The sequence below is a fragment of the Sorex araneus genome, chromosome 9, assembly GCF_027595985.1.
Source record: "Sorex araneus isolate mSorAra2 chromosome 9, mSorAra2.pri, whole genome shotgun sequence".
Taxonomy (NCBI): domain Eukaryota; kingdom Metazoa; phylum Chordata; class Mammalia; order Eulipotyphla; family Soricidae; genus Sorex; species Sorex araneus.
Window position 1 is genome coordinate 17,326,310 of NC_073310.1, and position 24,807 is coordinate 17,351,116.

Sequence of the window (24,807 nt, forward strand, 5' to 3'; positions counted from 1 at the left end):
GACCCTTTCTTGTGTGTGTGTCACACCCAGCGATGCACAGGGGTTACTCCTGGCTCTGCACTCAGGAATTACTCCTAGCTGTGCTCAAGGGACCATATGGGATGCTGGGAATCAAACCTGGGTCAGCCACATGCAAGGTAAACGCCCTATCTGCTATACTATCGTTCCAGCCCCAGGATTGATCCTTGAGTGCAGAGCTGGGAATAAGCCCTGAGTGCCACCAGGTGTGACCCAAACCTCACCCCCCCATGAGTAATACGGCGGGCTGGAACACATGCCTTGCATACAGAAGCTCCAGGCTCCATCTCTGGCATCGTGCACACCTCTGAGCACTGAGCCGGGAGTAGCCCCTGAGTACCGATGGGTGCGAAAAAAGCAAAAAAAAAAAAAAAAATTAAAAATGAGAGGTGGCTAAGATGACTCAAGGCTGGAGCACATGCTTTGGGCGACAGAGCCTCAGGTTTGATCCCTGGCACCATCTGGGTCCCCAGCACTGCCAGGCGTGACCCCTGAGCACTGCCCATGAGAAGCACCACGCTGGGAATAGCTCCGAAGCAGCACTGCGTAAACCTCTAAAATCACACCAAACAAAACTACAAACCAAAAAAGGAGCCGCGAATGTGGATCCAGGAAGAGAACAGGCCTTGCACACGGAAGGCCCCACCTCCTCAGCACTGCCAGGACTGCTGGGGAGAGAAGCCTGCTGACCCAAGGGCCCTCCTGCTCCCTGCCCAAAGCGGCCCCGCAGACACTCACCTCGAAACATGTCGTACCAGACCTTCTTGGCCTTGAGGTGCTGCAGCCCGTTCAAGTGCTTCTTTCGGTTGTGGAGGTTGTCCTGGAAGGAGCGGTCGCAGTAGTCACAGAAGTAACGCTTCCCCATGGCTGCCTGCCTGAGATGACACAGAGCGCGGGGTCAGGGGGTGGAGGTGACCAAAGCTCCCCACGGGGCTGGGCCTGCGGAAGGCGACCGGGGTCCCACCGGCAGGCCCCCTTCAGCGAGACTTCTCAGTGGCCCGTTCATGCGGGACGCCGGGTGAGAGCCTTGCTCACAGAGATCCTCCCTCTGCTCCTTCCCCTCCCCTCACTGCCGCGCTGATGCTGCACTGGACACTGACTAGCCCTGCTGTGTGCACGCGTGGCCGTGGCATTGGCCCTGCTGTCCGCATGCCTGGCCGTGATGCTCAGCAGGGTCGAACACACCTGGCTGGGCCCTGGCGGGTACAACTGCCAGGTCTGCAACTACAGAACATGAGGTGTTGCCAGAGATCACTCTCGGCCTCATGCTTGGAAGGCAGGAGCCGTCACCAGGCCCCTCCAGGTGGGTCCTTTAAGGATGCGGATGTCCAGTCTCCACTGAAGGGAGCCTTAGTGGGTTAAGGCCTGTAGGAGAACATGGGGTTTGTCCTTTTAGCCTTGCCGCAGGGAACTTAGTTTACCTTAGAGCAATGTCCTTTCTGTATGGACACAGGAAGACAGTTAATATTATGTTTGTAACTTGGGAGTTGATTGACTCCAATAATATTTACTCCTGAGCATCTGCTTTCTCAACTCAGTTGCCCTTAGTTCCTAACACCCCAAAAGCAGGGTCCCGACAAGGGACAGAATGGACCCAGGGCAAGCTCTGAGCTACCCTGGCATCGAAAGGAGCCAGGCCAAAGTGCCAGAATACTCAACTATAAGTTGAGAGCATGGTCATGGACAAATGCTGCCATGATCCAAAGGTAACGACAAGATTAGGATCCTGCTGGGGTTAAGAAGACTAACCTGACCTGAGGACTGTGGTCTGGATTATATAGTGAATGTCCTCAGGAAGAACCAAACTTTAAGGTTATATCTCTTACTGTGCTCATACAGAATGACATTGCTAGAAACATTAGAAGTAGATTTACTGTAACTATTTAAGTAGATTACTAGCTCACACCCTGACACACCCTTGTTTGGAATCACACCCTTGAGTGGATCTCCTTAGATGAGATTTCCTTAGATGAGATTTTGTTAATCTCCTCAAGAAATGGTCTTACCCTTCTTTGTTGATTTGTTGATGTTAAACCCACCTTTGTGCTACTGCCCTATGTAATTTGCTATATAAACGGAGACTGTGGGGCACTGATAGGAGAAAGAAGAAGACAGAAGGAGACAAAGAGACAGAGAGACAGACACAGAGAGACAGACAGAAGAGAGCACAGTAACACACACATAAGCAGAGCACAAGGTGAAAGAAGTGAGAGCGAGTGGGGCAGAAAGGGGAATAGAGGAAGATCCAGAGAGAGATCAAGAACCGGGAGAGAAGCAGAGAGAGAGAGAACGAAATAAACTGATCAAGCAACCAATTTGGCCTTCTTCCTTCCTTCGCCTGCCTCATCATCACCATCAACCTCCCCCGGGGTGGGGAAGCGGCGTGAGACTACCGAACAAGGGCAGCGGGAGAGACAGAGCCCTGCTGGTCCTTTTCTTTTTTTACATAAAGGCCCAGGCGTCAGTTTCATAAAGTCCCCAGGAATCAGACAGGTAGTAAGGCACTTGTCTGGAAAGTACTGGTTTTTTTTTTCTTTTTGGAACATCCGGTGTTGCAAAGGGGTTACTCCTGGCGCATGCACTCAGGAATTACTCCTGGCAGTGCTTGGGGGACCATATGGGATGCTGGGAATCCAACCCGGGTCAGCCGTGTGCAAGGCAAACGCCCTACCTGCTGTGCTATCGCTCCAGCCCTGTTGCTTGGAACGTACTTGATCTTGAACATATAGTTGCATGTGCCATCGAGATGATCCCTGAGCACCACAGAGTGTGAATTAAACTCTGTCCCCCACAAATAAAGTCTCCTGGAGAGGGGCCTGGAAGATGGCTCAAAGATGGAGAGAACTTGCTTTGCACTCAGGAAACCTGGGTTTGATCCCAGCACTGCCACGAGTGACCCCCACGAATACCATCCACTGTGGCCGAGAAAGTAGTCTCCCAGGGAGCTCTCACTCGGAACCCGGCTGGAAAATCACCACCTCGAACCCTCCGGCCAGTCTCCCTCTGCCACCGCTGACCCTCTCTCCTGTTCCCTCTGCTGGCCACCCAGACCCCCTTGCTCTCACACCCACAGCTCCCGTGTTGGCCCCCGCTGCCCCCCTCTCCCCCCACCCTGGGAGCTGCCACACTCACTCACTCCACTCCTGGCTCGCAGCTCCACTATTGGGTCCCAGATCCCATAATCTACTGGGACCCCCTTTGCTTCACACTGTAGAAACCGCCACTAAGATTTCCCAGTCCCCGGCTTCGTTTTGATCATCCTCGAAGAAATAAGTGATCTGTCACGTTTTACGGTCTTTCCCCCCCACAGTAGAATTATAAATCTCTGCAGGGCTGGGATATTCATGGTTTATTGCTGAAGCCTCGGCACCAAAGCTGGTGGGTGATGCAGAGGCGGCAACCGAGTTAACTGCTGAATCAAGGAGCAGCTTCCCATTTTCCTAGAGTGATGGATGAAGTTCAAAGAGGGGGAGTGACTTGCCCAAGGTCACACAGCTGGTGAGCACCAGGGAAACCCAGGTCCCTAACCCTGCCCCCTGCCACACTCAAGCCCAAGGCTGAGAAGCTAAAGGACTCTGGCAGAAATGTTCAGAGCCTCCCCATGAGACCAATCTCAGGCAACAGGACCCCAGCTAATCACAGCAGGAAATAAGAAGGCTTCAGGGTCTTAAAACCCTTCAGACCCACAGTCCCAGGCCAGAGAGACAGTGCTGCATCAGGCAGGTTCACTGTCTCCGGTTTCTGAGGAAAGAGACAAGAGTTGGAGCTGAGTTGGAGCTGAGTTGATCAGACCCACACGATTCTATTTAAAGGGAGATGGCGGGGCCGGAGCGGGCAGGGCGCTTGCCTTGCACACGGCCCACCCAGGTTCAATCCCCGGCATCCCATATGGTCCCCTGAATCCCACAAGAAGTGATTCCTGAGCACAGAGCCAGGAGTAAGCCCTGAGCACTGACAGGCATGGCTAAAACCAAAACAAAAAGTGTGTGTGTATGGGCAGGGGGTGGGGGTTGGGGGGATGGAGGATGGGGGTAGGGGGATGGAAATGGAGGAAACAACTAGGAAAGGTCCCTGGCAGGAGGCTCCCAGAGTCCCAGAGCCTCTGAGGAGAAACCATGTCCACATTTCATGCATTTCATGCCACTGTGACCAGAGAGGTGAGTGGGCATACTTTTCATCTTACTATTAAGTCTGGGCATACTTAGTTTTGGGGGGTTGTTTTGTGGTATTTAGGGCTTACTCATGGCGCTGCACTCAGGGATCACTCCTGGAGGGATGGAGGGGACCATGTGGGGTGTCGGGGATCACTCCTGGGTCGGCCACATGTAAGGCGAACGCTGTACCATGGCTCTGGCTTCCCTCGCTCCCTTTTTTTGTTTGGTCTGTTTTTTTTTTTTCTTTTTGGGTCACACCTGGCAATGCACAGGGGTTACTCCTAGCTCTGCACTCAGGAATCACCCCTGGCGGTTCTTAGAGGACGATATGGGATGCTGGGAATCCAACCCGGGTCGGCCGAGTGCAAGGCAAACGCCCTACCCGCTGTGCTATCGCTCCAACCCAAGCTCCCTCTTTTGTTTTTTCTTTTTGGGTCACACCCAGCGAGGCACAGGGGTTACTCCTGGCTTTGCACTCAGGACCTACTCCTGGCGGTGCTTGGGGGACCATATGGGATGCTGGGAATCAAACCTGGGTCAGTCATGTGCAAGGCAAACACCCTACCCGCTGTGCTATCACTTCAGCCCCCGCCCCCCCTTATTTTTACCTTGTTGTTAAGCCTAAGGTCTACTGGGTGCTCTGCAGCCTGGAGGAAGTTGACGGAGACTGATATTCAAATTCAAGATGGCTATCTGTCAGGTCTGGCCCTGTGGCAGTCCATTTATTCTTTTTTTTTTTTTTTTTTGCTTTTTGGGTCACATCTGGCAATGCACAGGAGTCATTCCTGGCTCATGCACTCAGGAATTATCCCTGGTAGTGCTCAAGGGACCATATAGGATGCTGGGTTTCGAACCCGGGTTGGCCATGTGCAAGGCAAATGCCCTACCCACTGTGCTATCACTACAGACCCCCATTTATTCTTATTCTCAGAGAAAAAAAAAAGTCCTGTCTTTCCCCCCCCCTTGTTCCTCGGATGGGTGGTAAGGCGCATGTGTCACATGCAGTGGAGCCCAGTTCAATCCCTGGCACCGCCTGTGCCACTCCCGAGCCTAGAGCCTGCCTACCTGAGCCGTGGTGTGCTAATTTTACACAGGACATTCGTCTGGGAGAAGCCAGGCTAAGAGTTTCACAGAGCAGACAGCTGCGGCCCAGAGGAAGAACCCGATTTCCTCAGGGCCCAGAGGTAGGAGCAGGCAGGCATGCGACAAAAGCCCCTGATTGCCAGGACGGAGCAGACAAGGACTGAGCAGAGGAGTGGGAAATACATCCGGGGAGGATGTGACGGAGTGAGCAGCTCCTGGCCCGTGCAGGCGGCCACGCAGGCTGCTGAGGAAGGGCCCCGGTGGCGACAGGCACGACTGTCATTAAGTCAAGGGCTGTAACGGGAGCAGGAACAGTCATTCACGATGAAAACGTATAAAACTGCTCTTCTCCCATTACTGCTGAGAGGCTGCCGCCCAGACACACGGACTTGATAAATTAAATTTGGCAGCTCTAATACACCCCGTCTTGCCAATAAACTTATAGGAATTGGATTGAAATTGTAAGAGATGAACGTTTAACGGCCGAGTGCTTAACCAAGCCATCACGAGGCTGGCAGCTTGGGAGAGGGAGGAGGGAAGGGTGGCAGACGGGGTGTCCCTCCAGGAGACAGGGATGGAATGGGGGTGGGGGGCCGTGTTTCTACAGCAGCCTGATCTGGGCAAACCCACATGGGCCTTTGGGCAGCCGGCTGCATGACCTTTGAGCAAGTCAGTTCCCCGCCTTGGACTGCTGACAGATGGGGAAGTGGGACCCAGAAGTTTGCTATTTCAAATGCATCATCATTGTTATTATTTTTGTTTTTTTTTTTTTGGGCCACACTGGCAGTGCTCAGGGCTGACCTCTGGCTCTGCACTCAGGAATCATTCCCGGCAGGCTCAGGAGACAATACCTGATGCTGGGGATCGAATCTGGGTGAGTGTGTGCCAGGCAAGCTCCCTACCTGCTGTATTATCGCTCTGGCTCTGCATTATTCTTTTCTTAAGAGGCGCAGAGGACCATTTATATATTGATCTATTCTTTTGGGTCTGGTTTGGGGGTCACACCTGGTGGTGGGTGTTTGGGATGTACTCAGTGCTGGGGGTGACTCCTTGTAGTGCCGAGGGGACCAAGCGGTATTGGGGATTGAATCCGGGTCTCCTGCACACAAAGGCTGCGCCGAGCCCAGCGTTACCTTCCAGGGCCCTTAATGACTACTTTTGTCCTTGCTCCCTGTGGCCCCTGCCCTTCTCTGCAGACACTGCTGCCGTGAGGGAGGGCCACACACACGCCGGGCTGGGGTGCTTGCTGCGGATCACACACTCGGTCGCGGTGCTCGTAGCTGAGGCTAAGACACAGTTATGGCTGTGGTGCTCCCACACGCGCTCGCCAGGGGTCACACTTCCTTCCTGCTCACAGACCCTTTACTGGTGTTCGTGCCTCCCGGGAGCTGCGAGCAGCACCAAGGATCCCAGGAAGCAGAGCCGCCGGGATAGCGCTGGGCACAGGTGGCAGCACCATGGGCTGCAACTCACCACGACGCGAGTTTGCAAGGCAGGTATTCTAAGCTAGCCTTTGGGGCCCGCTCGAATGGATTCATTTGCTTGTTTTGGTTTGGGGGCGACGCCCAGGGTGCTCAGGGCTTACTCCTGGCTCTATGCTACGAGATCACTCCTGGTGAGGCTGGGGAACCCTAGAGGGTACCAGGGATCAAATCTGCATTGGCCCCAGGCACGATAAGTGCCTCACCTCCTGTACTCTCCCCAAGCCCTCACAGGATGAAGGAAACAGCAACACAAACAACACTAACATCTGCCCGGCACGAGGCAAACACTCGCCTGCACTTGCTAATCCACCCGCACCTGCCACAGCAGGGGGGCAGGGCTGTGGCTCAGTACCGGCCTTCCATGCGTGAGGCCTTGACTTTGATCCCCAGTACTGCTCACGTGCAGACTGCCACGCTTCGCACTGCTGTTTGGCATCCCCAGGGCTCCACGGACACCTGGGTGGGCGTCTGTAGCCCCTTCCCGTCTCATCGCAGCCACAGCAACAAAGGAACGGGGGGAAATGGGCTGCACCTGGCTAACGGCTTTATCCCCAGAAGCGGCGGCGGGGAGGCAGGGTCTGGCCCCGGGAGGAGCTCCAGGCTCCCAGAGTGAAGGGACCGAGTCAAGGTCTCACCAGCAGGGGCAGCCCGGCGGGTCTCAGAATCCAGGCAGGTGGCTCTGCCATCACCCAGGAATGTTCCCGACAATCACAGAGGCACCAGCAGACGACAGCTGTCTTTCATTAATCATTTCTCAACTCCCCGACCAGGAACCCCTTCCAACCCAAAGGGGTGCTCTGTTCTCTCTCCCCCTCCCTTCTCTCTCTCCCATCCTCTCCCTCTCCCTTCTCTCTCCCTCCATCCTTTTCTCTCCCTTTCTCTCCATCCCCCCTCTCTCTCTCCCATCCTCTCCGTCTCTCTCCCGCCCTCTCCCTACCCCCCCCACAGGCTCACAGTGTTCATACCACCTGCCTGCCCACTCCTTTTCTATGCCCCCCTCCCCTGGCAGGGCCAGCACTCTGCTGTGCTGCATTCTAACAGCAACTTGGCCGGTGATTCCGTGGCTGTGACTCACCCGCTCTGGGCCTCAGTTTCCCCATCTGTGATACGACAGATGGCTCGAGCTGGCCTCTCTAGACAGTCCAGGCTTCAAGCCAGGGGCCTCCAGCTTTCTGATGCGGCAGCCTGGGGCCTTTCACTCCTTTCCTCCCCTAAGACCGGACAATCCCAGTGGCTGCCTGGGTGCTGAGAAGCAGAGCACAGAGCCTGCCCGCAGGAGGCCCTCAGGCACGTGGGTACTTGCTGCCCCTTTATCGCTGGCCAGCGGCTCAGTATGGGGCTCCAAGGGCAAGGCAGGGAGCCGGCACCACAACAGTCGCCCTGAGCACCACCCGGGGTCGCTCCTGAGCGGAGCCACAAATAGCCCTTGAGCCCCCGAACCAAAAAACACAGGGCTGGCGTGAGTAGTTGGCGAGCGACAGACCCTGGCTCGGATCCCTGGCACTGCACGGCCTCCCAAGTGCTGCTGGGTAGAGCTCTGGGGTTCCTCGGCCCCGCTGGGGAGGCCCTCCCTCCAGGCCAAGGGACAGGGTGCCAGCACCCAAGGAATGTGGGTGGCGGGGAGGGGCAGCGGGGCCCGTTCCAGATGAGGCCCAGGAGGGTGTGAGGGGAGCCCAGTGGCTCGCGCAGAAGCAGGGCCTGTTGCCTTCAGCCGCCCGTCCCGCCCCGTCACCGCCCTGGGTGAGGCAGGGCTCTGGCCCAGCTGTGCCCCGCAGATCAGGGCGGGTCCCAGCACCTCCACACAGCCCTCCTGGCAAGCCATGTGCGTTTCACTTCAAGTCACCCCTGGGCTGGCGGCCCTGAGGGGTTGGACAGTTATGGGGGGTGGGACCTCCCTGCGGGTACCCAGACTCCAGTGCGGGGTGCTGGTGGGGCTGCCCCCGCTGCTGTGCTCCATGGCCCTCTTTGGGGCTCGGCAGCATGGAGGGAGGCCCTGGCGGGAACAGAGAACACAGCAGGCTCATGAGACAATGATGGGGGGTGGGAGGGAAGGTGCTGGAACCTTATGCATGAAACCCTATCACTGACAGCACTGCAATCACGGTGCCGCTCAAAACAAAAAGCCTCGCACACAGCACTCAGAGAACAGAGGATGTTCCTAGTAGTACTACTGTAGTACTCCTGTCAGCTAGGGCTACCACACCCCCAAGCTTAGCACACCCTGGCCCCAACTTTATTTATTTATTTTTGCTTTTTGGGTCACACCCAGCGACGCTCAGAGGTTACTCCTGGCGGTGCTGGTGCTCGGGGACCATATGGGATGCTGGGGATCGAACGTGGGTTGGCCGCATGCAAGGCAAACGCCCTCCCCACTGTGCTATCGCTCCAGCCCCCCTAGTCCCCAACTTTCAACTGCAGCCAGAGTCCCAGTCATGGGCTCTTCCACCCCGAACATGCGATTTCTCACAGCTCTGCGAACATTGTCACACACTCATCTGTCCCGAGTCTGTCTCCCGCAGCCACCTGTCTTGCACATTTGAGGCCCTGGGTTTGATCCTTGGGCACCAAAAAAAAAAAAATTAAATTAAAAAAAAAATAGGGCCAGAGAGAGAGAATACTGGGGGGAGGCGCTTGCCTTGCACATACCCGACTTGGCTCAATCCCTGGCACCACATGATCCCCGCCCCCAGCACCACCAGGAGTGCAGAGTTAGTGCAGAATAAGCCCTGGGCGCTGCTGGGTGTAGCCCCAGTAAGCAAAATAAATAAAATAAATAAATAAAACAAAAAAGGATTAAAGCTCCACAGGGCAGAGGCCCCATGTCTCAGGTTGTGCCTGACACCCAGCTGAAACTCACACCCATCACTGCTGGTGCGGGGCCTCTGCCCTCGGCGAGTGGCACAGTCCTTCCTCCCTGAGCTCGGGCCTCACGCCACCGTGCTGGAGAGAATGGAGTGGCCTGTAGGAGCCCCGGGAGCGAAGCCTCACTTCATTCCTGCTGGCAGAGGCCGGAGAGGCAGTACGGGATGGAAGGAGCTTGCCTTAGTGAGGCTGGCCCAAGTTTGATCCCTGGCACCACATGGGGTCTCTAGAGCGTTGCCAGGAGTGGCCCTAAGCAGAGCCAGGGGAAGGCTGAGCACTGCTGGTGTGGCTCAAAGCCAACCCTAGGGCCGGAGCGATAGTACAGCGGGTAGGACGTTTGCCTTGCACGCCATAACCTGGGTTCAATCCCTGGCAGCCCAAACAGTCCCCTGAGCACTGCCAGGAGTAATTCCTGAATGCAGAGCCAGGAGAGACTCCTGGGCATCGTGGGGTTAAAAATCCAACAACAACAACAACAACAACAAAAACCCCAAATCAAAGCCGAACCCAAGCACACATACACATACATAAAGCAAAACAAACCTGACAAGCTGAGTTCTGCTAAAGCTATATCACTGGGCCCACAGCTCCCCACAGGCCTCACTGTCCCTCAGCCCTGTTGCTCATCCCCAGAACTGGCCAGCCCCTCCCTTCCCGGAGTGTGCTCCACGATCCTCCACCTGCACCCCGCAGCTCAGTTCCGAGAAGTGGCTGAGGTGGGCTCATGGTATTTCACATCCATCTCACCCCCTTCCTGACACTGCCTCAGAGCATCTGATACACACTTCCCAGAAGTAACAGCATATTTCACAGATCTCCCGCTCACCCACTTCCCGGAACTGGCTAATCTGCTGAAAGCAGAACCTTCCCGCCTAAGCAGCCTCGAGATACACAATAAAAGACTCCCCAAAACTGTGCTAAGGAGCTAGCTTGTCTGTCTGTCCGTCTGTCATCCTCATACTGTCTCCGCACAGGCTCCTCAGATCAACTATGTGGGTTGATACGGCCTAAAAACCATAGCTAGAAGGGTCCCGGATAAAGTCCCTCCCTGTGGCCGGCGCTGGTCAGCAGCACTGAGGAACCCTTCAGCTCTCCTCCCTCCCAGCCCCTGCCGCCCCACCCCGTCCTGCAGCCACGGGAGCACTGGGTGACCCCAAATCTTTCCTCCCGCCCCAGTGTTCCAGCAGAGCTGCCTCTGTGCCTGGCTCCTTCCTCTGGCCAGCTCAGGTAGAGTTGGCACTGAAACCCAATAGCTGTGGGGGTTGGAGCAATAGCACAGCGGGTAGGGTGTTTGCCTTGCACGCAGCCGACCAGGTTCGATTCCCAGCATCCCATACGGTCCCCTGAGCACTGCCAGAAGTAATTCCTGAGTGAGAGCCAGGAGTAACCCATGTGCATCGCCAGGTGTGACCCAAAAAGAAAACAAAACAAAACAAAACAACAATAAAAGCCAACAGTTGGGGCCGGAGCGATAGCACAGTGGGTAGGGCGTTCGCCTTGCACACGGCCGACCTGGGTTCAATCCCCGGCATCCCATATGGTCCCCCAAGCATCGCCAGGAGTAATTCCTGAGTGCAAAGCCAGGAGTAACCCCTGAGCATCGCTGGGTGTGACCCAAAAAAAGAAAATAAAAAAGCCAACAGTTGCAGGCAGTGGGCCTTGTGCCCACCTCAGGCTGCCCTTAAACTCAGTCATTTCTTCCCATTATGGTCCCATCTGACCCGAGTCAACAGCAAAGGGCCACCAGAGGTCACCTCTTTCACCCAGCTATGGGGCACAGCCATGTCTCAGAGCCACTGCCTTTGGCTCTTTTATTTACTTTTTGCTTTTTGGGTCATACCTGGCTATGCACAGGTGTTACTCCTGGCTCTGCATGCAGGAATTACTCCTGGTGGTGCTCGGGGGACCCTATGGGATGCTGGGAATCGAACCCGGGTTGGCCGCGTGCAAGGCAAATGCCCTACCCACTGTGCTATCACTCCAGCCCCGAGTCACTGCCTTTGGGGGCCGGCCCAAAGACCACCCGCCCAGACCCGACTCCCGACTCCAAGGCAAGTGGCAAAAAGACCCAGATGACTGGGGCCGCAGATACAGTACAGGGGTCACGGCACTTGCCGCGTGTAGTCTAGTTCAGTTCAACCCCCAATCTCCAACTCCTCGGCCCCCAAATGCCCCAACCCCCACTTGACTGGGGCTGCAGATGCAGTGCAGGGTCAAGGCGCTCGCCATGCACGCGGCCATCCTGTCTGGGTCACGGGCAGCACGTGGTCTCCCCACACTGCTGGGTGTGGTATGAAACCTGCCCCCCCAAAATAAGATCCATATGCCTGCCCTGACAGGCGCCCGATACATCAGGGGTCTCACCCCGCTTTCCCAGCCTGTCCTCCTCGGGGAGTGCCCAGCTGACTCCCAGCAGAGGCCTGAGGCCCCGGCCCCAGCCCGCTCCCACCTGGCAGGATCGAACATTACACGCTGAGGCACAGACTCCAGACCAGCCCCTGGAGGAACGCCAGTGTAAGGCAGTAGATGACGCTGAAAAACAGAGCAGGGAGCTCAGCCCCGTCACACGGGCAAGTCCAGATTACCCTGCTCACTCAGCTCTGGCCTGCATCCGCGCTCTGTGACTCTTGGGAAACTACCCTCTGACCAGCACAGAGGCTCAAAGGGCTGGAACGCAATGCGGGAGGCGCCGGCTTTCATCCCCAGGACCACATGCTCTCCCTCCCCATGGGGCACTGTTCAGCGCAGTCCCGGTGGCCCCCGGCATGACACTGCTGGTCAAAGCGCTGGGCCCTCAGGCCTGAGTGTTGCTGGGAGTGACCCCCAGATCCTCTAAGCCCTGCATGGGAGAGAACCCCCGCCATCCCAAAAAGAGAAACCTCTGAGCCTCACGCAGAAAATGAAGGTAATATTCCTCTTTCATGGGATGATCATGAGGAAGAGGTCAGCTGGGAGGGGGTGGGCGCCCACATCCGGCAGTGCTCCTGGCCCAGGGGTGAAGGGTCCCTCCCAGTGTCTGGGGAACTAAGCTGTACTGGGGATCCAACTGGGGTTCCCCTATGTGGACCACTGGTGTGGGCCAGCTCAGGGAACGCTCTCCAGGCATCTCTCGAAGAGAAATTATCTGATGCTGCTCTGTGTGGGAGGAGGAGGAGGAGGATTTTCGTTTGTGTCCTGGGGCCGCACCTGGCAGTGCTGAGGGTTTATTCCTGGCTCTGTGCTCAGGGAGCACTGTGGGTGGTGCTGAGGCTCGCACTGAGGCCAGCACCGTCACCCCTGCATCTCTCCCGGCCTGCTCCAGCTGGAACTCAGGAGCCGGTCCCAGGGAGAGGAATGAAACTGACAGGCGCGGTGAGGGTGGTGGGTGGTGGGAAGGGGTGAGGGGTGGGGGGGTGGAGGGGGGAGGAGGGAAACCTGGAGCCCGGTTGGGGCTGAAGAGGGAGAGACCGCGGCCTTGGAGTAACTAGTTCAGGAGTCTCCCTCAGACTATTTTTACCTTTCCTATTTGGAAACTCTGGCCTCAGGGGACCTATAACTGTCTGATAAGAAATTGTCTGTGCCGGCAGCTCTCTGGAGCCCAGATCCAAGTTCAGCTGACCCGCACTGGGCCAGGTCTTCTTGGAATCAGGGCATGCCCGATTAGCCTGAAGCCAGGGACTGAAGGAAATATCTACTCTAATGTCCCCACAAATTGGGTCATCCTTTGAACCAGGTCACTGGAACCATCCAAGACATCTCTCTCTCTCAAAAAAAAAAAAAAAAAGAGCAACAGAATTTAAGCCCTGTCTTGTTTGTGGCGTTTGGTCCACACCCGACAGTGCTCTGGGGCTGTTCCCAGCTCTGTGCCTGGGGACCGTGAAGTGACGTGGACTGCACTGGGCAGTGGGGCCCTCGGGGGGCTAGCTGCAAGTGCCCGGGACTGAACCAGGATCAGCCACTTGCAAGGCATCCAGCTTCCTTCTGTAGCTTCTCTCTGGCCCTGGGGCTGGGATTCAACCCAGGCTTCCTGATTGCACCCCGTGCACTCATCTCACCGAGTTCTCTCCTCCCCCACTTTTTTTTAAAAGGAATTTTCCCTACAGTTTTTGGGTTTTTTTTGTTTTGTTTTGTTTTGCTTTTTGGGTCACGCCCGGCGATGTACAGGGGTTACTCCTGGCTCTGCACGCAGGAATTACTCCTGGAAGTTCTGGGGGACCATATGGAATGCTGGGAATTGAACCCAGGTTGGCCGCGTGCAAGGCAAACGCCCTACCCGCTGAGCTATCACTCCAGCCCCCTCCCTCCAGTTTTAAAACAAAACATACTAAATGTAGAAATTCAGAAAAACAGAAATATACATATGCACAGATCCTAAGATCAGCCTTCTTCCTCCTTTTTTTTTGGGGGGGGGGGTTTTGGGTCACACCCGACAATGCTCAGGGCTGACTCCTGGCTCTATACTCAGGAATCACTCCTGGCAGTGCTCAAGGGACCATATGGGATGCTGGGAATCGAACCCGGGTCGGCCGCATGCAAGGCAAACGCCCTACCTGCTGTACTATTGCTCCAGCCCCCTTCTTCCACCTTTTTATACCTGCAGCTCGGCACCTGTTCTGCATATACCAACCAGCGCACGGACGGGCAGTTACAACCGAAGTCCTAGACTCATGGTTTTCAACCTTCCTACACCTGCTACAGATAATCCTCCTACCCAGACGCAACCACAGTAAATATTCTGTCTCCTTGTACTTGTGTGTGCATGTGCATATGTATGTGTGTGTATTTCTGTTCTCCTTAAAAAAGAAAAAGTGGAGCTGGAATAATAGTACAGTGAGTGTTTACAATAGCCAGAATCTGGAAAAAACCCGAATGCCCCAGAACGGATGACTGGTTGAGGAAACTCTGGTACATCTATACAATGGAATACTATGCAGCTGTTAGAAAAAAGGAGGTCAAGAATTTTGTAGTCAAGTGGATGGGCATGAAAAGTTTCATGCTGAGTGAAATGAGTCAGAAAGAGAGAGACAGACATAGAAAGATTGCACTCATCTATGGTATATAGAATAACAGAGTGGGAGACTAACACTCAAGAACTGTAGAAATAAGTACCAGGAGGTTGACTCCATGGCTTCGAGGCTGGCCTCACGTTCCGGGGAAAGGTCAACTCAGAGAAGCGATCACCAACTACATTGTAGTCGAAGGCCATGTGGGGGAAGGGAGTTGCGGGCTGAATGAGGGCTAGAGACTGAGCACAGCGGCCACTCAACACCTTTATTGCAAACCACAACAGCTAATTAGAGAGAAAACAGAAGGGAATGCCTTGCCACAGTGGCAGGGTGGGGTGGGGGGGAGATGGGATTGGGGAGGGTGGGAGGGACACTGGGTTTACGGGTGATGGATAATGGGCACTGGTGAAGGGATGGGTTCCAAACTTTGTATGAGGGAAGTATAAGCACAAAAGTGTATAAATCTGTAACTGTACCCTCACGGTGATTCTCTAATTAAAAATAAATAAATTAAAAAAAAATAGTACAGTGAGTAGGGCGCTTGGCTTGCACACGGCCAACCCACGTTTGATCCCGGGCATCCCATATGGTCCCCAAGTACTCTAGGAGTGATTGCTGAGTGCAGAGGCAGGAGAACCCCTAGCATCGCTGGATGTGTCCTAAAAGGCCGGAAAAGAGAAAAAAAAGGTGTGTGTGGGGATTGGAGATGGTTCAGTAAGTAAGGTGGATCAGTTGGGTTTGATACTGAGCACCACCAGGAGTGTGACCCCTGAGTAGGAGCCAGGAGTAAGCCCTGGGCACCACTGGGTGGTCCAAACCCCCTTTCAGAAAGACGTTGTTTTAGATTTCAGGCCCAGAGGTGGCTCAAAGGGCTGAATATTCTGCATGTGTTGCTTGTGGGGGCTCTAGGTTTGGTCCCTGGCACCATGCGGATCCTGAAGATATGCCAGGAGCAGCCCCTAAGGAGCACTGAGTTAGGAGTAGGGGCCGCCAGCACTGCCTAGTGTGACCCCCAAAAAGTTGTCAGTTTTGGTGATTTAACAGCAGTAAATGCTGACAAGCTCATGTGAACTCTCTGGGTGCTTCTGGCTCAGCCTCTCATGAGGCTGCAGTCAGGATTTCAGGGGGAGATGGCTCAGAGGGTGGGAGTGCAGGCTTGGCAGGTTGGGAGTCCTGGGTTTGGGCATCAGTACCACTCAGACCCTGAGCACTGAGCTGGGAGTAAACCCTGAGCACTGCAGGGTTGACCTTAAAACCAAATAGACAAATAAAAAAGAGATCGCTAGGGCTCCGCTTCCTAAGATTTGAGTGGGGCTGGAGGGCTCACTGTTAGGTCTGCTCATGGGTGGTACCAGAAGGCTCTAGCCACAGGGACCTCGCCACATGGCTGCTCCTGACAGAGCAGTTGGCTTACCCGCTGCAAATGGTCAGAGAAAGGGATACACCAGGATAGAAGCTAGTAATTTTGGGAGGGGAAGGGCTCCAACCAGAGATGCGCAGGAGCTATTCCAGTCTCTGCATTCTCCAGTGCCCCTGGGGAGGGGGAGCATGTGGTCCTGGGGATTAAGCCCAGGGCCTCCTGCATTGAGTTCCACCCTCTGAGTCTGTGCTAGTCAGAGCGTAGCTTCCAAAGAGCCTCATGGCCCTAATGTGGCAGGGCTCAGCCTCAGACCAGGGCTGAGTGACCGGGGTGAGCACTGGCTGGACTCGTCTGTGATCTGAGGCAAGTTCCTCCCCTCCACCACCCCCACCTCCCATTTTTCAATCATTATCTACTGCCTTAGAAGAACATTTCTCCAAGGGGGAAAGAGGATCTATAAGCCTTTGCCTCAGCAGGTTCTTAGATCCTGGGCCAAAACCCAAAAAAATAAATAAATAAGAAAAAAGTCTAACTTATTGGATTTTCTATTAAGTAATCTGGGGAAAAGGACTTCTTAGGTTACATATCTGAAGAACATGAGAAGAAAATCAAATATATTAAATTTACAAGTAGAGTTAAAGACGTAAGGGAATGTAATTAAGCTGAAAATAGTGTTGAATGTTTAAAGAGATGGAGTTGTCCGATGTGAGTTCAAACACTAAACTAAGGAAAAATTAAGGTCATTTTTCTTATTTTTCTAGACATGTACAGAATAATAACTTCTAAATGAAAACCAATTACTTCAAAAAGCCAGGTTTTGCAACTGGAGAGATAGTATAGGGGTTAAGGCTCCTGCTTGCATGTTGCAAAACTCAGTTTGATCCTCAGAACCACATCAGGACCCCTGAGCACCACCAGAAGTGATCCCTGGGCACAAAGCCAGGAGTAAGGGCTAAGCAGTAGGGGTGTGACCACAAAACAATACAAAGATTAGTTTTTGTTTTGGCTTTTTGGGTCACACTCAGTGATGCTCAGGGGTTTCTCCTGGCTTTGCATTCAGGAAATCACTCCTGGCAGTACTTGGGGACTATATGGGATGCTGGGGATCGAACCTGGGTCAGCAGCATGCAAGGCAAATGCCCTGCCCACTGTCGCTCTGGCCCCTAAAAGTTAGTTTTAAAAACTGTTACTCCAAACTGATATTGTTGTTTGTTTGCTTTTGTGCCATAGCAGGGTTTACTGCTGGCTTTGCTCTCAGGGGTCACTCCTGGAAGTACTAGGGGAACTGTACGGGATGCCAGGGATGGAACCAGGGTTGCCTGCATGCAAGGCAAGCAAGCACCCTACCTACTCTACTTTCTCTACTTTTGCTCTGCCCACCCCCATCATTTAAAAGACAGTAATTATAAGCCGAAGAGACAGTACAGGGGTTAAGGTACATATCTTACATGCAGCCCACCCTGGTTTGACCCCTAGCACATCTGGTCCCCTGAGAACTGCCAGGAGTTTCCACTGAGTAGAGACAGAAGCCAATGAGCACTTCCAGGTGTGCCTCACCCTGCCACTCCCCACCCCCCATAATAAAGACAGTAAATAAAGCAACAACAAGTCATATATTAATTTCCTGTGATCTTCCCTACCTGTGCCCCCTAAAATGATTCCTCCCTCCTCTGAACTTCCCCAAGTTTGTTGCTGCTAAATAATGTATGTCTTCTTTCCCAGAAGCACCCAAGTTTCTGTCCTAAGGACACTTAGCAATTTTTTTGGGGGGTGGTCACATCCGGCGATGCATAGGGGTTACTCCTGGCTCATGCACTCAGGAATTACTCCCGGCGGTGCTCGGGGGACCATATGGGATGCTGGGAATCGAACCTGGGCTGGCCGTGTGCAAGGCAAATGCCCTACCCGCTGTGCTATCGCTCCAGCCCCGACACTTGGAAATTATTGAGCAAATAACTGCAGGAAGGATAAGCAGCACCTATGGGGAGCAATTGTACTTTTTTCCTTGCCTCCTAACATGGCATTACTGTTGCTTTTAATGAGGCAGTAGTGGAAACCAGTTCCTGGTTCTCCATGCCTCACCTATCCCAAAGATGTTTGTTCTGGTGCCAGACCCAGTGGTGCTGGGGACGGGTTTGCGGTATTGGGTATGGAACTGAGGCTCCTGCATGCAAAGCATGCACTCCACTCCACTGAACTCCCTCTCTCTCCCCCGATCCCAAAGGTTTTTAGTCCCTGGCTTAGACACTTCAACTCCAACTCCTAGTGGCCATTTGCCTTGGAACACTGCTTGATGTCTAAGGAGGAGCGCAAATTTAACATGGTCAAATAGTTGAGGTTAAGATCACTGTAACAGGGGCTGGGGATGTGGCTCAGGAGTGATATGCATGAGGACCTCGGTTCCATAAGGAAAAAAAAAATTCTTTGCTGATTTAAACTTAAAGCTATCCTTACATCACAAAAATTAGTAAAAATGAAATCATTTAGGACTGAAGAGACAGTACAGCCATTAAGGTGGTTATTTTGTGTGCAGCCATTCCTGGTGGCATAGATGGTGCCCAAGTACCACCAGGGGTGATCTCTGAGTTCAGAAGCAGTAACCCTTAGCACCACTGGGTGTGGCCCAGAAACAAAAGTATATACAATCATCTAGACAAAAATTAAGTCAAGTGAGTTGAGATTTCTCACAAGTAGCATTCATGAAAAACTTTGGCGAATGGTTTTACTGATTTAAATTGTTGAATCTGTCAAGTATATCAAACTCACTGAAAAAAAAAAACCCTCCCCTGTCAAAATTGAGTTCTTGCACTCATGAAAAGGTGCTCATAAGCTCAAACCAAACCAACAGAACAAAACTTAGATGTCAGGACAAAGGGATGGCACTCAGCAGCGGAACATTTGCCTTGCACACTGTAAGGACCTGATTTGGGTTTTTTTTTCTTTTTGGGTCACACCTGGCAATGCACAGGGGTTACTCCTGGCTCATGCACTCAGGAATCACTCCTGGCTCATGCACTCAGGGGACCATTTGGGATGCTGGGAATCGAACCCGGGTCGGCGGTGTGTAAGGCAAACGCCCTACCCGCTGTGCTATAGCTCCAGCCCCAAGGACCTGATTTGGATCCTGGCTACTGCAAAAGAAAGAAAACCAGAAAACAAAACTCAGATGTCATCCTAGGTTCCTCTTTAACGCACAACAGACACGTACCTGTCAAAAAAGTGTCCTTCCTTCCCAAATACATCCCAAATCTGATCACTCTGCTAATCCACACCCTTTCTTTACTTTTGTTTTGTCTTGGGGCCACACCTGGTAGTGCTCAGGGCTTACTCCTGACAGGATTTGGAGGATCATGTGGGATGCGGGGATGAAACCTGGGTCTGCAGCGTGCAAGGCAAGCGCAATACTCACTTAACATCTCTCTGGTTCTTTGATCCATACCTTTTATTTATTTATTTATTTTTGCTTTTTGGGTCACACCCGGAGATGCACAGGGGTTACTCCTGGCGGTGCTCAGGGGACCATATGGGATGCTGGGAATCGAACCCGGGTTGGCCGCGTGCAAGGCAAATGCCCTACCTGCTGTGCTATTGCTCCAGCCCCTCTGATCCATACCTTTAATCTAAACGACTATTATTCCTCCTCTGCAGACGACGATTCTGCCTCTGCAGACACACAGTAGCTTCCCTGTTTCCCTTTCCTCTCCAGGGAGCAGCCAGAATATTAAAACATAAATTAGACTGTTTACACCCTAGTTAAAACCCTTCCTACTACAATTAACAAAAAAATAAGACATCCTCCCTCAGGCTTTCAAGACAGATAGGAGCTGAGCTGAGCCCGCATCTCCGCTCTGCTTTCCTCCCAACACCCCCAGAGTGCAGAGCCTCAAGGCCTGACCCACCAGTATTCACGGGGGTCTCGGCTAAACCTCACCCCGGGCCCCCTAGAGAACAGCTAAGGCAGCGCCCTCAGGCGCCTCCCACACTGTCCCGACTGCATCTCCCCATCTACACACACTCAGGGTGCCCCAAGCCTGGTGCCCCGCCGGGTGCCCAGCACAAAGTTCAGGAGAGGGGCTCAGGAAACATTTGACGAAGAGCCCTGGTGCTGCCAAATCCTTGCTCCTTCCTGGCCGGTGCTCGGAGGCTGTTTCCTGGCTCAGTGCTCTGCATGACCCCTGCTAATTACCGTTCCTCGCCCGAGGTCAGGCTGAGGGAGTCTGCACCCCCAGACTCCACTTCCGGCACCAACTCCAGAGAAGCCGGACCTGGGGCTGAGAAAGCACCGCAGAGCCGCGAGGGCACCGGGCTCACGGTCTCGCTAACGCGGACGGTGCGGCGCGCCGGGAGAGTCCTGCAGGGCAGGGGACGGGGAAAAGGGACCAGGTCGCTTGCTCCGGGTCCCGCCAAAGAAGGTACCTGGTGCCGCCGGGCCGGACCGCTCCGAGCTCCTCCTCTTGCCCTTGCGTGGCGCGCTGCTGGCTGGGATCTGTAGTCCTTCCCGGCCCGTGTCCGCCGCCCTTCCCAGAAGCCTTTGGGAAGCAAAGCGCGGCGCGCGGGGAAGAGGGAGGGGGGAGTGAAGCGCAAGGGCTTCTGGGTGTTGTAGTTCCACGTAGTCAATCAGCCCGGATTTGTAGAGGCTTAAAAACTGGGCGATCCGTCTTAGCATATTGTTTGGGCCGCCCTGACCTATCTCATATGAGAATTTCATCCCCCCTCCGCCGATTTGAGTCATCAGGTTTTTTCTGCGGGGCAAAACAGCGAGCGGTGAGCGTGATGTTACAAGAACTACAAATCCCACAATGCGCTGCTCGCCGCGGCCCCTGGGGGGTGCAAGGTCCGGCCCGGCGCTGTCGGGAGGAGCGAGCCCGGCGGCGGAGAATCATGGCGGGTTCGGCGATCACCGCGAAGTTGTACTCGGCGCTGTTCCGCAGGACCTCCACCTTCGCCCTCACCATCGCCGTGGGCGCCCTGTTCTTCGAACGCGCCTTCGATCAAGGCGCGGACGCGATCTACGAGCAGATCAACCAGGGGGTGAGGGCCTGGGCTGTCCCTGACCTTGGGCCCTCCTGAGGGGTGACAGAGGCGGTGGAGGCGGGGCGGGACGCGTTCCCCCTCTGTGGGGAAGGGGCAGACCCTGGGGGCCCCTATCTGTGTACTGCTGCCCGTGCCCGCGGCATAGGGTGGACCCGAAACTGTTGGATGAGGTCAGTTGATTGCACTTGGCGGGCCTGGCAGCATTGCATTGCCGACGCCCACCCACTCGCCCGCTTGTGCATTTGCAGAAACCCGAAAGTTTTTAATGAAAACTCAGGACTCGCTAGTGCCAGGCTCCAGGGGTGGAACCTGTCCTCGCCTCTTTTGAGGTTTTCTTGGGAGCTTTGGGGTCATACCTGGCAGTGTCCAGGGCTTACTTCTGGCGGGGCTTAGAGGACCGTCTGGGCCCCGGGGATCGAGCCTGGATTGGCCACGTGCAAAGCAAGCGGCTTACCTCTGTTCTGCCGCTCCGGATCTCTTCTGAGGTTTTCAAGGGCAGATTTGAGAGGGCGATTGTGGTGATAAGGACATTTTCTTTGACCTGGTGGCCTGGCTTTTCACACGGCGGCCCCTCAAGCAGGGAGCTTGAGATTAGTAATGGTAGGAGTGGGGACGGTGAGAGCACGCAACCCTTAACGGGTGTATTGGGGTCTGTCACTTAATAATTGCCATTCAGTTAGGCAAGTTTCTTCCAGTCGCTGAGCTTCACTTTGAATCTGTGTAATTATGAAATAATTATAAGTACCTCAGACTGAGTGTGAGGACTATATGAGGTACAAGCAAGATGCCACAGTGCCTGGTAGGTAATAAAACTCAAAAAATGACATTGGGGGCGGAACAGTAAGACAATGGGTAGGACGCTTGTCTTGCACGTGGCCGTTCCTGGTTTGATCCCGGCATTCCTATGTCCCTGAGCCCTTCAGGAATGATCCCTGAGCACAGAGCCAAAAGTAAACCCCCAAGCAAGGGAGTGGAAAAAGGACATCGGTAGCATTTTTTTATGGGGGAGGGGTAGGCTATATCCAGTTGTGCTTGGGGCTTACTCCTGGCTTTGCACTTAAGGATCACTCCAGGTCGGGCTGGGGGACCATATGGGATGCCAGAGATCAAACCTGGGTCAGGGACATGCAAGGTCAGTGTCTTACAAAAAGAACGAGGGACTGGTGCAATAGTACAGTGGGTAGGGTGTTTTCTTTTCTTTTCTTTTCTTTTTTTTTTTTTTTTTTTTTTTTTTTTTTTTTTGCTTTTTGGGTCACACCTGGCGATGCACAGGGGTTATTCCTGGCCCTGCAGTCAGGAATTACTCCTGGCAGTGCTCAGGGAACCATATGGGATGCTGGGAATCGAACCCAGGTCGGCTGCGTGCAAGGCAAATGCCCTACCCGCTGTGCTATTGCTCCAGTCCTGGTAGGGTGTTTTCTTTGCCATGGCCGACCTCGGTTCTGTTCCTGGCATCCCATATGGTTCCCAAGCACAATCAGAAGTAATTCCTGGGTACGGCACAAGGAGTAACCCCTGAGCATCACCAGGTGTGACCCAAAGACAAAAAAAAAAAAAAATAAAGAATGAATCCTCCACACCTTAACCAACATCCTAGATCATGTCTGTTTTTCCTTCCCTTTCCCTTCCTTCCTTCCTCCATTTCATATTTTAGGAGAAAATGGAAGCGTGCAGGGAAGGAACAACACCTTTCAGACTCATTGTACACTAGGCACTGGGCATGCTTTATAGATTCATTTATTTTGGTTTTAGGACCACACTCCTCTATGCTTGGGGCTACTCCTGACAATACTGGCGACCATACAGTGCCAGGGGGGTTGGACCTGGGCCTTCTGTCTCCAAGCGTGTGTGATAGCTCGTCGAGCTACGCTTTATACCCTTGCTTGCTTGCTTTTGTTTTGTTTTTTGGACCATACCTGGTAGTGCGCAGGGTTTCCTCCTGGCTCTGCACTCAGGGATCACTCCTGGCAGGCTCAGGGGACCACCTAAATCCAGGTCAGCCACATGCAAGGCAAACACCCTGCCCTGCTGTGCTCTCTAGCCCTCTCTGTCCCCTTTCTAGCTTTCAACTGGTGTGTACTGAGGAAGATCTCATACTGATAACCCTGGTTCACTTAACTTTGGGGTGCAGGCAGGGGGTTCCTCTTGTAGTACTTTGTGCTTACTCCAGGCTCTGGGTTCAGAGATCACTCCTGGGAGCTTAGGAGACCATGTGAGTGCTGGGGATTGAACCATTTGTGGTGCTGAGGAGTAAGTGCTCTGTTCTCTCTGTCCCCGTCTCCTGGTTTTTACAACAAGGCCAAGGTTGTCTCACTCTGTCGCCCTGTCACCTCTGTTTGCTGATGTTCTGCTGTCTGTGGCCAGGGCGATTATACCTTATGAAGATGGTGTTGCCATTGTTTGGCCTCCTGCAAGCAATTCCTACAGCCATTCCCTTGCCTAGGAAAGTTACTAATCACTTTAGCATCGACAACCCATTTTGTAAGCTTTCCAGAATGAGAATCCAGCTCATTGCTACCCAAGAATCAGCAATCTGTGGAAATTAAAAAAAAAAAAAAAGGACTCTGGGGTTTGATGTGGAGACTATGCCCTTGTGACCCCAGGAATAATACCTGAGTGATAGAGTGGAGAAGTTGGCCAGGTTCTACTCCTTAATAATCAGTCACATGCTTTGTGCTGGCGCTATAAATGACCCAGCAATGGCGTGTACGCCTTCATGTGTGAGGCTCGGGGTTTGAGCCCCAGCGGTGGGGAAGCAGGAAGGAATGCGTGCTTTGGGGCAGTTCATTCTTGGCATTGCTCAGGACACCATACGTGATGCGAGGGATTGAATCCGGGTCCACCACATGTAAAGCAAATGGTCTACCCAGTGTACGACCACTCCAGCCCACCCCATTTCCTTTAAAAATACAGTCATTCCCAGGTCTGGGGAAAAGGCCCAAAGGTCTGGAGCACAGGGTCTCCTGAGCTTGTATCCCACATCACCCCCTCCCACTTCCTTCCCAGGGCGATAGAGCAGGCCCAAGCATCCCACAGATGTTGGCAAGCTTGTGTGTCAAGCAGAGTGCCGTTTCCGCTCTGCTCGTCACAACGGTCAGGATATGGTACGCGTTCACCTCACACTTGTTCTGAAGACCGGGGCAGTGGTAGGAGTAAAATGTGAGAGGAAAAACTGAAAGTCTGCCTCTTGTCTTTAACATGCAGAAACTGTGGAAACACATCAAGCACAAGTATGAGAACTAGGGTCTCCTCAGAGGTCTCCATCCACACGGAGCAGAAGGACCAGGCCCACCCACCAGCTGTTTGCTCAGAGCCAGAGACTCAGCTTGAAGATGCTGCTTGAGTTAACTCCTCACGGACCACCTTTTAACTGTTGGCAAGAAATGGCTTCACCTGACAGACTCTTGAACTTCTGCTAGTGTTTGAAATCTGTGTAGTCATTGACCAATAAATGTAATTTCTAACCTGAGTCTGGCTTCTGTGTGGTGTGAGGGATTGAGTTGGGATGGGAGGGCATGTGGTGTTTGAGCTACACCCTGTGGTGATCAGCGACTATTCTCGGCTCTGTGCTTAGGGGTCCAGGTGGTTCAGGGAATGTAACGGCTCAGCTGCATGCCAGGCAGGTGCCATCTCTGGCCTTGCCATGAGGTAATTGAAAGTCCATCCATCGCAGAGGACTCTGCAAGCACTTGTAAGTTCTGTTATTATTTTGATTTTGCCATTAACTTCCATTAAGTAATAGATATGCACACATATATGTAATTTGGGGTACGTGTGTGTGCTTTTTTGGGTCACACCCAGAGATGTGCAGGGGTTACTCCAGGCTC

At 53.7% G+C, this 24,807-nt stretch overlaps 2 protein-coding genes across 2 annotated transcripts in view; one reads left to right on the forward strand and one right to left on the reverse strand.

Annotated features, from left to right (window-relative positions):
- Positions 1-20,495, reverse strand: part of ZMAT5 (zinc finger matrin-type 5) — a 33,314-nt gene extending 12,819 nt beyond the window's left edge. The window contains exons 1-2 of the mRNA XM_004615534.2: positions 20,363-20,495; positions 757-893 (exon numbers count right to left, since the gene is read on the reverse strand). Of these exons, the coding sequence (XP_004615591.1) occupies positions 757-883 (127 nt within the window). The 5' untranslated portion in view covers positions 884-893; positions 20,363-20,495. The remainder of the gene's footprint in view (positions 1-756; positions 894-20,362) is intronic.
- A 280-nt stretch (positions 20,496-20,775) lies between these two features.
- On the forward strand, positions 20,776-24,449 carry LOC101553451 (cytochrome b-c1 complex subunit 9). The gene is made up of 2 exons (XM_004615535.2): positions 20,776-20,977; positions 24,185-24,449. The coding sequence occupies exons 1-2, from the start codon at positions 20,828-20,830 to the stop codon at positions 24,221-24,223; spliced, it is 189 nt and encodes a 62-aa protein (XP_004615592.1). The 5' UTR covers positions 20,776-20,827; the 3' UTR covers positions 24,224-24,449.
- Positions 24,450-24,807: the final 358 nt, after the last annotated feature.

What these genes read in the sequence shown, in the direction of transcription:
- LOC101553451 (XM_004615535.2), top strand. Translation starts at nt 20,828, where the DNA reads ATGGCGGGTTCGGCGATCACCGCGAAGTTGTACTCGGCGCTGTTCCGC. An exon ending in ACGAGCAGATCAACCAGGGG is followed by an intron (nt 20,978 to 24,184) that starts GTGAGGGCCTGG and finishes TTTAACATGCAG; the next exon opens with AAACTGTGGAAACACATCAA.